The following is a 16,066-nucleotide window of genomic DNA, read 5'->3' as shown; positions in this document are numbered from 1 at the left end:
GATTTTGGTCAGGTCCACTATATGGTTGGTAAGGAGAATGGGCACTTTTCCTCTCAATACAAATTTATTCACTCCAGTCCTCATCTGCCCTCTCAAGGTGAACAGTTTCATTTACTTACAACTCAGGTCCAGAACTGCAGTAAGGCAAATGAGGCGCCTACGAGGGCAAAATTTATAAAGGCACTCACTCTTAAAATCATGCAATTTTGCAGATGGTACAAGTGTATGAATCTGAGAGTAAGGACCTTCCCTAAATTTTGTGCCTGAAGTGCTGCTGCCACAACACTTCTGCCACTAAATCATAAGTAGATCAGCCCCCCCACCCCCGCCCAGGCATGGTGTCTCACCAGCATTTCTCTACCTGTTCTTTTTAATCTCATAGTGCCTTGGTTAGAATGAGTCAAGGTCTAAAAGTCTATCCCACGTCTGAGGTCATATTGCAATACTCACTCTGCTTCATCAGCAGCTCTGGTTTTGGGTTCAGTTAGACAGTCACATTCATAAGACCCAAAAAGGTTCTTCTCTCACCAGTTTACTCAGTTTTGCAGAGGAATGCAAGGCAAGGAACACAGCACACTATTTAGCAGAAGGGCAGCATCAGATATATCCCTTCAACACAAGTCCTCATAGCAATCCAGGGCTGTTCATTAGCTCCCAAAATGATAGCTCAGGTACAAGGAAACTACCTTCAGTAGATTACAGAGAGACAGTGCTAGAAGATCAACAAGAGGCCATTTTCATAGGAAGAAGGGGAAAGGGTTTTGGTATTCTTTCACTCATTTACACCAAGCCACAATATCATATCATTTCAGAATGTTGGGGATAAAGAAAAATTCTAAAACCACCCAGAGGAAAATGTAAGGTCTAATTCAAAGTTTTAGTAATCAGAATGGCTTCACATTTTTCTTCAACAGCAGCATCAGAAATCAGAAGACGATGGAGGAATATCTCCAAAATTCCAAGGAAAATGATTTCTAAAACAAAAATACGAATCTATGTAAACTATTATTCAAGCCTACAAGTAGATCTTTCAGACATGCAAAGTCTTAAAAATTTCCCTCGATGTCTCTTTTCTCAAAAAAACTTTTAGAGAACCCATTATCCCTGCCAAACAAAGGAATAATTCAAGAAAGAGAAGAAAATTCAAGATATAGTGGATTCTTCACAGGGAAGAAACAAAAGAAAGTTTCTACAGTTGTGAGGAGAGATTTCAGGATATTCAGCTGGCCTATAAAGTATATCATAGAGCAGTATGATGGGGGAATTCAGAAGGAGTCTATTCTGTTAACAAAAAAAAAAAAAAAAAAAAAAAGAAGAAGAAGAAGAAAAAGAGAGTATCTGATATGTCTAAATGTACTAAGAGGAGATTTATATTTCTCAGGATTTGGGGATGAATTATTGACGGGATATAAAAAACACTAAGGAAACAGAAAACTCGTATAACTAATAATCCTGGGGTAAAAGAGATATTTAAAAAGGTACCAGTCTTGGGGTACCTGGGTGGCTCAGTCAGTTAAGCATCTGCCTTTGGCTCAAGGTCATGATCCTAGGGTCCTGGGATGGAGCCCCACATCAGGCTCCCTCCTCAGTGGGAAGTCTGCTGCTCCCTCTCCCTCTGCCCCTTACCCCCTGCTCATGCTCTCTCTAATAAATAAATAAAATCTTAAAAAATAAATAAGTAAAAAGGTACCAGTCGTTATTACACTGGGAGATTGAGAAGGTGGAAATGCACAAATACTAAGGAAGAACATAGGGTGGTGGTTATCAGGTAGATTTGGTTTACTGACATGACAGCTATTTCTAACTCCCTTCTCCTTGTCTACACTAGAGAGGTTGGACAAGCTAATTACCCCATTTTCAAGCTTTCTTCTTCAAGCTATAGATTATCAAGTTCTGGTCAATGATATGTAATCAGAAATCTACTAGGACTTTCTGGGAAAGCCTTTACTTTCCTGATCAAATAGATATAATTGCCATGCTACTTCCCTTTTTCTTGAACATGGATTGATACCTGCAGCTCCAATAGTCACACTGAAACATGAATCAATAAACCCAACATGCTAAGACTGGTGGAACAGAGAGACAAAAGAGTCTGAGTTACTGATGATATAACTGATGACATCTAAAAATTTCAAATCAAGAAATAACATGCTGAAGCATGTTACTAAAAACTAGCTGAAAAACTAAAAATGAATGCCACTGAGGAGTGAAAATTGAGGATAGAGAGCAGCTGGGCAGGGAGTTGCTATTTTTCATTGTAAGCCTTATAAGTAAAGTTATGGGCCAGGTACTTCTTTGTTGTGGGGGCTGTTTCTGTGCCTTTTGTTTAGCAGTGTCCTTGGTTGGCCTCTACCCATTAGATACTAGTCATGGCAACTAAGTACAACTGTGACAGTTATAAATTCTAGTTACTGCCAAATGACCTTGCAGGGCAAAATTGCCCAGTTGAGAACACTGCCTTGTAGTATTTTCTTTCTTTAATGTTCCAAAATGCTATAAATGTATTATTCTGACAAAATTAAATTACAGGAAAAAACCCCTAAATGATATGAAGAGAGCTAACGTCATCAATGTGGTTTTTTCTTTCAAACATCTGTCAGTTTCTTTCCTGACCTTTCCCTGGGCCTAAGAATCCCACTCCTTCCCTTCAGATAAGCAGAGACAGAACAGAGATACTTACCACCTAGAAATGCACACTCATAATGGCTGCAGGTCTTGTTTGTGCTTTGAAGGATAAAGTTATTGCTGGCCCCATCCTGTGACACATTAAAAATCTCATTCAGAGGTATTAAAATAATTCTTTCACTTTCTTTATCAAAAAAATTTTCAATGGCAACACCAAAGCACGTGTGGATGGTTAACAGAATGTGTTGGTCATCAGCAGCTTGAGGTTTGACTGAATATGCCAAGGTGAAATGGCCAAATCTGGCTTGATTTAGCCCTCCAAATGCAAATGAGGTATCCTGGCTTATACTATACACCGCATTTTTATAACTGTCCTCACAAGGTCGTCTCAGCAACTGAAGGGCTTTTGTCAGATAAAAATGAAAAGCTTTGAACTGGAAGTCATAGATATAATCTTTTCGAGATAGGCCTGCCGTCTTCACAGCTTCACTGAACATATGGTAAAAAGGAGTCTGTCTTTGAGCTTCAGAAACATATGCTATCAGTGCTATTCCATGGTTATCTTTAAAACTCATAGGGAGAAAGATGTGAGTCTTCTGGGCTTTCCATTTGGCTTCTGCATTTTCCCACACGTTCTTCAGGAGTTGATGGCTTGCTTTCTCCTCCTTCAGCAGTTGGGGAACATATTTGACTTCCATCCTGTCAGTGCATTTCAGGTATTCATCATCAAATGCATTATCTGCCATGTTTAACATTTCAGCCTTCATCTTGAAAAGAAAAGGAAAAGGAAATTATTAATACTCTTGAAATAAGATATTTGGTATATATCATTTTCTCTCCCTTACTGTCCCCACCCTCTCATGCCCTGCCTAGAAACTCTTCCTTGCTTAGAACCAACTTTGGACATGATTTTTATGTAGGAAGTATATTCCACTGTTACTGATAACTTTTCTCAGCTGTGACCTTTTTGTATGGAATAGCAAATGTTAGCAGTGAGAAGTATGGGAATGATTATGACTGTAACTCATTCATGTGAACGTTATGGTGCAGAGGAAAGGAGCGTGAAATTGAAGAAATGGGTGGCAGTCCTGGAACTCTGAACAATATTCTTATCTAATTTTTTCAACCCCTTAAGACTGCTCAATGAATCTGAAATATCCTGTGAAATATTGTACATGATAAATACATAATGGTAAGTATTATTTCTTTTTCTTTGAGGATTCCCCCACCCTTGTCCATGTTGTTTGGGTACTGATTCTGCACCATCCACTGCAATGAAAAGCAATGACCCAGGGCTTTTTTGAGTGGAGAGAGAGCAAGTGCAAGAGAGCATGTGAACAGGGATGGAGGTGGGGAAAGAGGGGTATAGGGAGAGGGAGAAAAAGAATCTTAGGCAGGCTCCACACTTGGGAGAGGAGAGAGCCCCATGCAGGGCTCAATCTAACAACTCTGAGATCATGACCTGAGCTGAAATCAAGAATCAGATGCTGACTGAGCCACCCAGGTGCCCCAGTGATGCAGGTTTAAAAACAAGAGCTCTCCCAGGGGAGAGAAATAAAGCTTTCTTCCTCTACAACCATAAGCTCTGACAGTAATATTGGCTTGGGGCAGCCAACAGTTATCCTTTTAGTTCCATGGAGAATCCTATCTGTAAACAAAGCCAACAAAGGAAGGCTTGCAGAGAGCTGAAAGTGAGAGAGACAAGAGACAAGGCGCTGATGACATTAGTAAGGCCATGGGTCTAGCTGTACCTGAAGACTATATTCTACCTCAGTCGTAAGAGTCAATAAATTCCCTATTTGCTTGAGATAGTTTGAATTTTGTTTCTGTTACATCCGAGAAAGGCCAAATGTATCTTTAAATTATATATATACACACATATACATATGGTTGTGTAATATATAATCAGCACTAGCTTGGAGCCAGACAGATCTGGGTTCGAATTCCATAACTAGATACTAATCAGATATGAGAAAGTTACTTTACATTTCTGAGCTTCAATTTTTTCATCTAAAAATAAGGATACAGGAAATAATATCTTAATTGCAGGACTATTGTAAAGAACTAATGATAAGGGATCCCTGGGTGGCGCAGCGGTTTGGCACCTGCCTTTGGCCCAGGGCGCGATCCTGGAGACCTGGGATCAAATCCCACATCGGGCTCCCGGTGCATGGAGCCTGCTTCTCCCTCTGCCTGTGTCTCTGACTCTCTCTCTCTCTCTCTTTCTCTCTCTGTGCCTATCATAAATAAATAAATAGAAAAAAAATAAAAACTTTAAAAAAAAAAAAAAAGAACTAATGATAAAATGAATATCTGCAAAGCCCTTACCCACACTGCCTACCACCTATTAAGCCTTCAACATGCTGTGGTTATCTTCATGATTCCATGATAGGAATGCATGTATTATACTGTAAGTTCCTCAAGAGCAGGATCTGTGTCACATTTACCTTTTGAATTCCAAACAAAATATTCAAGTGAAATAAATTAATGAAGGATAGTCAGAAGAAAGGCAGGCAAGGACAACCCTCTCCCTCCACCCCAAAGAAAACTACCCTTAAAAGGATTTTACAGCACCCTGGAAGGAGCTGGCCACCCTTTCCCACATAATAGATGACAAAAACCTGATTGGATGACAGGCACTGGGAGGATCAATCACATTAAAACAGCGGCTAACAAGCTCATATAAGCCTCCAGACTTAGAAACTCTGGTGACAACCCTCTTGGGTCTCCTCCTTTTTCAGGAGCTTTGTACTATCACTCAATAAACTTTGCTTTGCTGTCCACCACTCTTAGTCTGGTCTGCCTCATTCTCTGAAGTGGGCTGACCAAGAACTGTGGGCACTAAAGGAATAGAAATCCTATAAAATAAGAACCCTCTACTCTGGCCTATGGATGAAAACACAGTATGAGCAAATCTGCCCTGGGACACCATTTAAGGGTTTCTACAAATAAAAGGACAATGCCTTCACTGCTTTCTCTTTCCACTATTTTATACTTGTAATTGTACATTGGTTGCATAAGCTGCTACCTAAGCAGGAGACCTCAGCTGGAAACTATAAATTATTAGCCTGAAGCTGGTAGAGTTCCAGCCTCTGCGTGAATGATTGTTTTTTCCCCTGCATGAATGATTCTTGAAAAATGTGTGTGAGTGAGTGACATTGTGTGTGGCAGGGAGAGAGAAGCAGGGAGAGAGAGAAAATCAACTTAAAAAAGCAAAGTAAGGGATCCCTGGGTGGCGCAGCGGTTTGGCGCCTGCCTTTGGCCCAGGGCGCGATCCTGGAGACCCGGGATCGAATCCCACATCGGGCTCCCGGTGCATGGAGCTTGCTTCTCCCTCTGCCTGTGTCTCTGCCTCTCTCTCTGTCTCTCATGAATGAATGAATAAATAAAAATCTTTAAAAAAAAAAAAAAAAAGCAAAGTAAGTATCCCAGGATAACTGCTTCCTTTCTTCTCCCCCTCACAACCTTCTTGAAAGAAACATCCACCTTCCTATCTCCATTTCATTTCTACTCCTATTCAATCCTCTCCAATCAGCTTCCAACATACATTCCTCCACTCAAACAGCTCTCACTAAGGGGAACATCTCTTAGGTTCCTTTGAAGATGCAACATACTCTCCTGGCCATTAAGTGGTGGAGTTTCTCAAGGCTTCTTATTTTTTAACTTTCAACTCTGCCCTTAGGCAATTATATACATGTCCATAGGATCAATTATCTAAATACCTCTGACCTGTCCTTGTAAGTGCCAGACCTGTATCATCAACTGTCTACTTACTAAGTTCATCTGAATTGCACAAAGACTTTTCAACTGTTAATAGTCTTAGACCAAACTTATCAACTGTTAATAGTCTAAGACCAAAGTTATCATCCTACTGCCTACAACAGCTATCAACAACCTGGTCCTTACACACCATCATCTATTCATTTTTTAGTTTTCCTAGGTATCTTCTTCTCAGTCACCCTCTTGTGGCCATTGCATCACTGAGAACTAACAAACTTCTCCAGGGTGTCTTCTGTATGCTAAGTGCTAAGTGTTTCTATATATTAATGAATTCATTTAATCCTCATGGCAACTCTGTGTGGTAAATAATATTAATCCCTTTTTTTAAGGATGAGCAAACTAAGACAGACTAAGTAACTTGTCTGAAATCAAGATTTGAAGACAGGCAATCTGGCCTCAGAGTCTATCTTCTTAAACAAAATGTCCAATGATAAAGTTCATTGAGATTTATGTAGCACTTCCAAAAGACTAATTTTCTCCTCCTAACAACTATTATGAAAGCTTGGACAGACAATTCATAACATCATTCTACAAATGAAGAAACTGTGCCAGCATGAGAAACTATCTTTACTACCAGTCACAGAATATTCTGCTGGGGAAGTCACTGAGACCCCTGAACTCCTGGGTCTGTAGGTCAGTTTCCTGAAATGGGAATCTGAGCTTCAGGAGATTAAATCATTGTCATTTCCTAGCCAAGAAATGCACTTTCCTCTGCAGCACAGAATGTACCATGGTGTATCTTGGCCAGTGATACCTGATTCATCTTCCAGACTTCAAGGTATTATAAAACATAACACTCTGAAACCACCTCCCACATTCCTCACATCATATCTGAGTCACATCATATCACAGTCACATCATATCCTATCCAGCATATTCCTATCTTTTCCCTATGCCTCTAACCAGTCTCCAACAGTCTAATTTTAGGCATCCAGTCTTTCTGGCCCAAAGCCACAGCTGATTGTGTGTTCTGTACAGTGAGTGCCTTGAGCAGTGAAAAAGTTCACAAATGCCACCACCATTCAGGGAAAACTGAATGGATATTAAGGGACTGTCCAAAAGGCTAGGGGAAAACACTGATTATATTTTCATCCTCTGTTTTATCCACTGAAACAAAAGCCAATACTAAAGAAATTTAATTATTAAAAATTTATTACAAAATATTACCAAAAAATGTGAAATTATCTGAATGTTCATGAAAATAAATTGGTTATAAACAAATAATGGAACATTCAAAGAACACACATGAAAATTATGTTACAAAAGACTTTGATATGCATAATGTAAAAATGCATATCAAAACCACAATGAGATATCACTTCACACCCATTACAATGGCTATAATCATAAGGGGGAAAAAGGAAAGTAAGTGTTGGCAAGGATGTAGAGAAACCGAACCCTCATACATTGCGGGTGCGAATATAAAATGGCGCAGCCCCTGTGGAATACAGTTTGGAAGTTCCTCCAATATTAAAACATAAAGTTACCACATAACAGAAATTAGGTATATACCCAAGAGAACTGAAAACATGTTCACATAATAATCTGTACATGAAAGTTCAGAGCAGGATTATTCATTCCTTTAAAAAAAGTGAGAATCCAAATGTCCATCAATCTATAAATGGAGAGGGGTGCCTGGGTGGTTCAGTCGGTTTAGTATCTGCGTCAGTCTGCTCTGGTCATGATCTAGGGGTCCTGGGATTGAACCCTGCATCAAGCTCCCTGCTCAGCAGGAAGTCTGCTTCCTTTCTCCCTCTGCCTGCCTCCTGCTCATGCTCTTTCTCTCTCTCTCAAATAAAATCTTTGAAGAAAATTAATAAATGGATAAATAAAATGTGGCATAACCATATAATGGAATATTATTCAGCTCTAATAAGTAATGAAGTACACTAGTATATGCTACAACATGGTTGAACCTTGTAAACAATACACTAAGTGAAAGAAGCCATACAAAGGGTCAGATACGGTATGGTTCCATTCAAGTGAAATATCTAGAATACACAAATCCATTGAAACAGGAAGTAGATTAATGGTTGGTAGGGGAGAGACGCCTGGGTGGCTCAGTGGTTGAGTATCTGCCTTTGGCTCAGGGCATGATTCTGGGGTTCTGGGATCGAGTCCCACATAGGGCTTCCTACTTCTCCCTTGCCCATGTCTCTGCCTCTCTGTGTTTCTCATGAATAAATAAATAAAATCTCTTTTAAAAAATGGTTGCCATGGGATGCAGGGAAGAGGGAATTGGGACTGACTGCTGATAGCTACAGGGCTTCTTTTGGGGGTGATGGGAATGTTCTGTAACGAATAGTGGTGATGGTTGTACAACACAGTGAATTTATGAAAACCACTGAATTATATACTTTAAAATGGTGATTTTTTCTTTATGACATGTGAACTATACCTCATTTTTAAAAATCATACTGCAGGGATGCCTGGGTGGCTCAGTGGTTGAGTGTCTGCCTTTGGCTGAGGTCACGATCCCAGGCTCTTGGGATCGAGTTTTGTTATCAGGCTTCCCATGGGGAGCCTGCTTCTCCCTCTGCTTGTGTCTCTGCCTCTCTCTGTGTCTCTTGTGAATAAATAAAATCTTTTTAAAAAATCATACTATAGTACAGGCAACAGAATACGCAATGATTCCACAGAGAAGGGGGTCAGAATATTAAATTCAAAATACAATTTTAAGAACTTAACATATTTCAAAGAAGGCACTTCAAATCAGTGGACAAATATTCAGTAGTGAAGTGACACTTAACATTGTGGGGAAAGAAATCAAATGAGATACCTGGCTCATATTTTACATAAAAACATGTCACAAAGTTTAAAGATTCAATCATAAAAAATAAAATCAAGAAAAGTTTTATCAGAAAAAAAAGAACACGGGATATGAGAAAATGGTCATTATATAGTTCAATAAAATACACATACCGAACACTGCAGTGTTGTATTATTTGAATAAAATACATATTTTAAGAATACTTAAAGATATAGACATTTATGGTACAGAAGTAACTTAAAAAGAAAAGTAAAAAAAATACTTTGGACAGTGTGAACTCATTTTTCTAAATTGCACACACACACACACACACACACACACACACACAGAAAAAAGCCAAGGAAACTATACACTAACAGATTCTTTCCCTCTGAGTGGAGGGACTGTGGATGATTTTTACTTTCCTCTGTTTGCTTAATTTTAATTTTTTCAACTTTCTACAGTTAGCCTGTCTCTAATGTGTAAAATGAAAAGATAAAAACTACTTCTATAAAACTAATTTACCTAGTCTATTTTATCTGCTCTCGTTTCCAACATCAACCCACACAGATGCCTCAGGCAACATTATATCAAGAGTTCTCATTCTAATGACTACATACTTCCCATTCCCAACATTACCTGGAAAATGTCCATTAGAATCATAGCTGCCAGCAGCATGGTGACCATAACAAAATGTCCTGTCTTCATTTTTCTCTTCTAAATTAAAATGAAGAAATTCCAATTTAGCAGTCTTAAAAAAGTAGTTTAGGGAAGTAGAGCAGGATGACACACTATATGTATTTTCATTCAGAGTGAGAGTGGGTATCATGATGGTCAGGAAGTGATTATCAATAAATTTCCAATGGCTGGAAGGGCCATTAGATTTTATCTGGTAATCTAACACCCTCATACTACAGATAGGGAAACAAAAGCTCAGAGAACTTCAGCAAATTTCTCAAGACTCAATCTGTCCAATTCCATTCTCCTCCAGCCATGTTGTCCCTCCCACCACAGAGAGTCACTGGGAATCACATTTTCCTTCTATCTCTAAATTTCTCCTCAGCATACACATAAAATAACACAAATTAAAAACCAACCATTTCAGACTGGTGGTCTCCTAGCTCCCAGTTTCCAAAAATTCTTCAGTAATTATTGTCCATGCACATAATTCATTCTTTTATCTTTTTTTGCAAACTAAGTCACACCCATCTGGATAGGATGGAGGGAATGATAAGACCAGCAGTGGTTCTAACCAGAGAGTTGACCAAAGGTGCTCCATCCCCCAAATATTCACATTCAAGAGAAGCCCAAGGATAAAACAAGTGTCTTGCATACATTTCTAACGGCAGGAATGAAAATAAGAAAAAATTGGGTAGGCAGTAATTCTAATAAGATTATACGACTCTATTGGACAAAGGTCCAATACTTGTCCCAGTATTTAGGAGACTGAAAGGAGGTTAAGAGGCCCTCAAGAGCTGAAGCTGTCCCACAGCCATTAACAGATTCAATTAAAGGTTGGTTCCTTCCACATACCTACAACAAAGTTGACATTACTGGAACTGAAATCTACTTTATCCTACCAATCATCATATTCTGGCATCTGCAAATAAGAATGAACAGCACAGTGCAAAGGAAGAGTTCCCTTTCGGGAAAGCACAGTGCAAAGTAAGAGTTCCCTTTCGGGCCCCACATTCCCATCTTTACTCAGCAGTTTCTTTCACTAGAGATACTAAAATATACAACTACAATGCTACTTTTGTGTTAAACTTTACTTTCTAAAAAAGATTTGAAATGTAATACTTGACAGATAACTGTCACGAGGCAGTAATTGCCAAGCAAGCTCTGAATCAGGGTTTTCTTGAAAATTCTTTACTTCCGTAGTCTGAGTGTAAATAAGTCAAAATGTTTACCTGGCTTTTCTGCCTGTGGAGGAGGTTTAAATGATGCTAGGTCTCAAACTGTCCCCCCACTCTCTCAGTTGTGGTAAGCGTGTCTTCAGGATGAGAGGTTGTTGACAGTGAGAGCTGAGAAGGGAATGCTTTTCTTTTTATAAACACCCCCAGCAGTAGCTTGGCAGTGGCATATTACCCCATTTGTGTTCTGCTATTTATATCTGGCCCCCACACCATGCTTTGGAATCACTGCTGTTAACACATGAAATCTCCAAGAGGCTTGTAAAGCCACAGCAATTCCCTCTAACACACAGCGTGTTCAATTCTGAGCCCTGTCGTAGGCTTCTTAGAGAGTGATCACCTCCCATTCCTAACCCTTTGACTCGGAGATGTCAAAGTAAAGCAAAGACTTTACCCTAACTAGATGGTTCACATAGCTAAGGTGACTTGCTGTGTTAATCTCTGGCAATGATGATGACTATCACCATTCACTCAACCAGCGTACTATTTTTCAGGTACTGTGCCAGCTGCTGGGATGCAAAAGCAAGTAAAACAGCAATAAAAAGCACTCACGATCTGATAAAACGTATCACTATGCATACTTAACCAAAATAGATGTTAAAAGTCTAAGTGAGTTTTAGAAAAAGTCCAGTGAGGACACTAAGAAGGGAAGGATTTCATAATACCTGCAACTATAGCTCTCATTTGAGTAAGGTACACAGAGTAAATACATAGATTGCAACACTGAAGAACACGTAAGAGTTCACTATGGATAAAAAACTGTGAAACTTTTTTTCCCCCCAGAGTATTTATCCATTTAATGTGTTCCTCTAACTACTGCAAGGTAAGATGGGAATTTTAAAGGTGGGACTGGGGGCTTAGGCACAATGGTACATACACAGTCATATCACTAGGACACTGTAAAGGGACAGGCCTGAAATCACAACGCCCACCACCGTGTATTACAATCTACAGGACAGGGTGTGCTAGGAGAAGTAAGGCTCACTGTGACCATTGAGAAGCCTTTGTGAGATTACTTGATATGTTCCCCTTCAGGTAAGCACACCCCTGATCCTGTACTCTCTGTTGATCCACAGTAGGTGGGAAATGGTCAGGTGGGGGCTTTTATCTTCCATAGCTGTGAGGAGCATCTGAATCTCCTTGTCAAAAACAGATTTGTCCAGCCCAAACTGCTGCACGGCACAGTCCAGGTGGTTCAGGGCTTCGCACAACACCACCCCCCCACTATAGATAAAAAACTGAAATGTCCTAGGAAATTTATGCTCAAAGTACATTAATATTTATGTATCAAAGTACATTAATATTTCGATGATACACTATGTATATTAGCCCCCAAATGGAAACCATCCAAATGCCTAAGGACAGTAGAATGGATACACTGTTATATTCATACAATGGAATTTTGTGTAGCACTAATAAACTCTAACCATATAGAAGAAATGTGGATAAATCTTAAAATATTTTTGAGCAAAAGAAGAGAACATGTATATACTGCATGATTTAATTCATATATTATGAACAAAATCAAACAAAACACATATATAGCATTAGAGTCAGAATACTGGTTACTCTGAGTAGGATATAATAACTGGAAGGGGGACAAGGAGAGTATCTGGGATGCTATTCAGGTTCTGGTTTGGTTCTGAGTGCTGATTATACTGATATATTCAGTTTATGAAAATTCACCAAACTACATGCTTCTGTGTATTTTCCTCTGTATATGTGGATATATACATATATTTTTACTCAACTAAGTATTTTAAATATTAAAGTACACCCAGTTTTACAAATCCATCTCTAATCTTCAGCCTTCAAAACCTCTAACTTCCTTCCAACCTCACTGGCTTAACTCACAGTTTAAGATACAACTTAACATACTAAATAGACTCCCAGCAATAGCATCATTAAAAAAAAGTTTGGTCAGAAAGAAAAAAGAGGGCTTGTCCATATTTTCAGGTATTATGTTCACACTGACCTTCTTTTAAGTCTCAGGCGTGTGAGCCTATAGTGAATTGAGCAGTGGGATTTTCCCGTCTTTGGCACTAAAACCTACCAGATTTGTCTGTTTCACACAAGATGAAATCTACCAAAAAGCATGTAACAAACACTGCATGAAGTTCAAGGTAAGTCTGACCTTATTTATTTTCAATATGCTTTTGCTCCATTTGTTTTACTTCAGTTTTTAATTTTTTAAAATTGAGGCATAATTAACATACAACATATCAGATTCTGGTGTACAATATGTTTTGATATTTATTTCTTACAAAATGATCACCATAATAAATCTAGTTAATATTTGTCACCATACAAGTTTTTGTGTGTGATAACTTTTAAGACTCACTCTCTTAACTTTCAAATATGCAATGTGGTTTAATTACCTACAATCACTATGTTGTACCTGATATCCCAATGATATTTATTTTATAACTGAAAATTTCTATCTTTTGACTCCCTTTACCCATTTTACTCACCCTTCTGAACCTCCAACTACAGCAACCACCGATCTGTTCTCTGTATCCATGAGTTGCATTTCAAAAAAAATTTTTTTTAAAGATTCCACATATAATTGAGATCATATGATGTTTTTGTTTTTGACGTATTTCATTTACCATACTGCCCTCAAGGTCTATCCATGTTCTCACAAATGGCATGGCTGATAATATTCTTTCATCCTTTTTGGCTCATAATATTCCTTTTTTGGCTGATAGTATTCCATTTTATTTATATATATGTATACGTGTGTATACACACACATACACACACACACATTTTCTTTATCCATTTATCCAGTGATGGACACTTAAATTGTTTTCATATCTTGGCTACTGTAAATAATGCTGTAATGTCATTTAAGTGTTTTGTTTTCTTCATATAAATACCCAGAAGTGAAACTGTGGGATTATACGGTAGTTTTTTTTTTTTTTTAAAGATTTTATTTATTCATGAGAGACACACAGAGAGAGGCAGAGACACAGGCAGAGGGAGAAGCAGGCTCCCTGATGGGAGCCCAATGTGGGACTCCCTGGTCTCCAGGATCAGGCCCTGGGCTGAAGGCGGCACTAAACCGCTGAGCCACCTGGGCTGCGGTAGTTCTATTTTTTCCATAGTGGCTTCTCCAATATATACTACCACCAACAGGGCACAAAGGTCCCCTTTTCCACATCCTTAAGCTTGGTATTTTTCCCCTCGCAGTCCAACAACCCCTTTGTTCTTTTTTATAATAGCCATTCTAACAGGAGTGTGGTTTTCACTTGCATTTCCCTGATTAGGGACTTTGAAGATCTTTTCACATCCCCATTAACCTTCTGTATGCCTTCTTTGGAAAAATGTCTATTCAGAGTCTCTGTTCATTTTTTAAATTGGATTGTTTATTTTTTTTTACTATTGAGTTATAGGAGTTCTTCACATATTTTGGATATTAACCCCTTATCAGATATATGATTTACAAATATTTTTCTCCCATTCAGTAGGCTGCCTTTTCATTTTGTTACTGGTTTCCTTTGCTTGCAGGAACTTTTTAGTTTGATATAATTCCAATTGTTTATTTTTGCTTTTGTTGCCTTTGTTTTTGGTGTCAAATCCAAAAATTACTGCCAAGATTGATGTCAAGGAGCTTACTCCTTGTGTTTTCTTCCAGTTTTTAAAGTTTCATGTTTTTTTTTTTTTAAGATTTTATTTATTTATTCATGATAGACATAGAGAGAGAGAAGCAGAGACACAGGCAGAGGGAGAAGCAGGCTCCATGCACCGGGAGCCTGATGTGGGATTCGATCCCGGGTCTCCAGGATCGTGCCCTGGGCCAAAGGCAGGCGCCAAACCACTGCGCCACCCAGGGATCCCAGTTTCATGTTTTAATTCAAGTTTTTAATCCATTTTGAGCGAATTTTTGTGAATGACCTAAGAATGTGGTCCAGTTTCATTCTTTTGCATGTTGCTGTCCAGTTTTCCCAACACCATTTATTAAAGAGATTGTCCTTCCCCCATTGTATATTCTTGGTGCCTTCGTCTAAATTAAATTACCATATACATATTTATTTCTGGGATCTCTATTCTGTTCCATTGATCTGTGTGTCTGGTTTTTGGTTGTTACTGTTTTCTTAAAGATTTATTTATTCATTTCAGAGAGAGAGAGACAGCAAGCAAGAGCAGGGGTGGAGGATGAGAAGGAGAATAGAAACAGACCCTGATGAGCAGGGTGCTCGACATGAGGCTCAATTCCAGGATCCCAGGATCTTGACCTGAGCCAGAGGCAGTAACTTAAATGACATGAGCCACCAACGACTGAGGTGTCCCAGTTGTTTTTTAAGTAGGCTCCAGATCCAGCATGGAGCCCAATGTGAGACTTGAACCCATGATCCTGAGATCAAGACCTGAGCTGAGATCAAGAGCTGGATGCTCAAGTGACTGAGCCATCTATGTGCCCCCGTTGTCTGTTTTATTTTATGCCAATACCATACTAGTTTGATTACTATAGTTTTGTAATATGGTCTGAAAACAGGGAGCCTCATACTTTGTTGTTCTTTCTCAAGACTGCTTAGGCTATCTGGGGTCTTTTGTGGTTCTACCCAAATTTTAAAATTGCTTGTTCTATTTCTGTGAAAAATGCCATTGGAATTTTGATAAAGGTTGCCTTGAATCTATAGATTGCTATGGATAGTATGGACATTTCAACATTTGAATTCTTCCAATCGATGAGCATCCATCCCAGTCTGTACTGAGAAGTCATTCTCCTCCTTGGTTATATCCCTAGTATTCAACTCCTTTTTTTTTTTTTTTTTAAGATTTTTATTCATTTATTCATGAGCGAGAGAGAGAGTGTGAGAGAGAGAGAGAGACGCAGGGACACAGGCAGAGGGAGAAGCAGGCCCCATGCAAGGAGTCTGACATGGACTCGATCCCGGGTCTCCAGGATCACGCCCCGGGCCGAAGGCAGGCGCCAAACCGCTGAGCCACCCAGGGATCCCCTTATTCTACTCATTTTAATGCAACTGCATATGGG

The 16,066-nt window shown here is 39.0% G+C and overlaps 1 protein-coding gene across 18 annotated transcripts in view; it reads right to left on the bottom strand.

The window, feature by feature from the left end:
• ART3 (ADP-ribosyltransferase 3 (inactive)) overlaps nucleotides 1-11,199 on the bottom strand; it is a 62,715-nt gene extending 51,516 nt beyond the window's left edge. For all 18 annotated transcript variants that reach the window (XM_041759669.1, XM_041759671.1, XM_041759673.1 and 15 more), the window contains exons 1-3: nucleotides 11,065-11,199; nucleotides 9,794-9,871; nucleotides 2,681-3,392 (exon numbers count right to left, since the gene is read on the bottom strand). In XM_041759669.1, the coding sequence (XP_041615603.1) occupies nucleotides 2,681-3,392; nucleotides 9,794-9,862 (781 nt within the window). In that variant the 5' untranslated portion in view covers nucleotides 9,863-9,871; nucleotides 11,065-11,199. The remainder of the gene's footprint in view (nucleotides 1-2,680; nucleotides 3,393-9,793; nucleotides 9,872-11,064) is intronic.
• Between the last annotated feature and the right edge of the window lie 4,867 nt (nucleotides 11,200-16,066).

This window comes from Vulpes lagopus, chromosome 6, assembly GCF_018345385.1.
Source record: "Vulpes lagopus strain Blue_001 chromosome 6, ASM1834538v1, whole genome shotgun sequence".
In the NCBI taxonomy this organism is placed as follows: domain Eukaryota; kingdom Metazoa; phylum Chordata; class Mammalia; order Carnivora; family Canidae; genus Vulpes; species Vulpes lagopus.
This window is presented reverse-complemented; position numbering and strand designations above follow the sequence as displayed.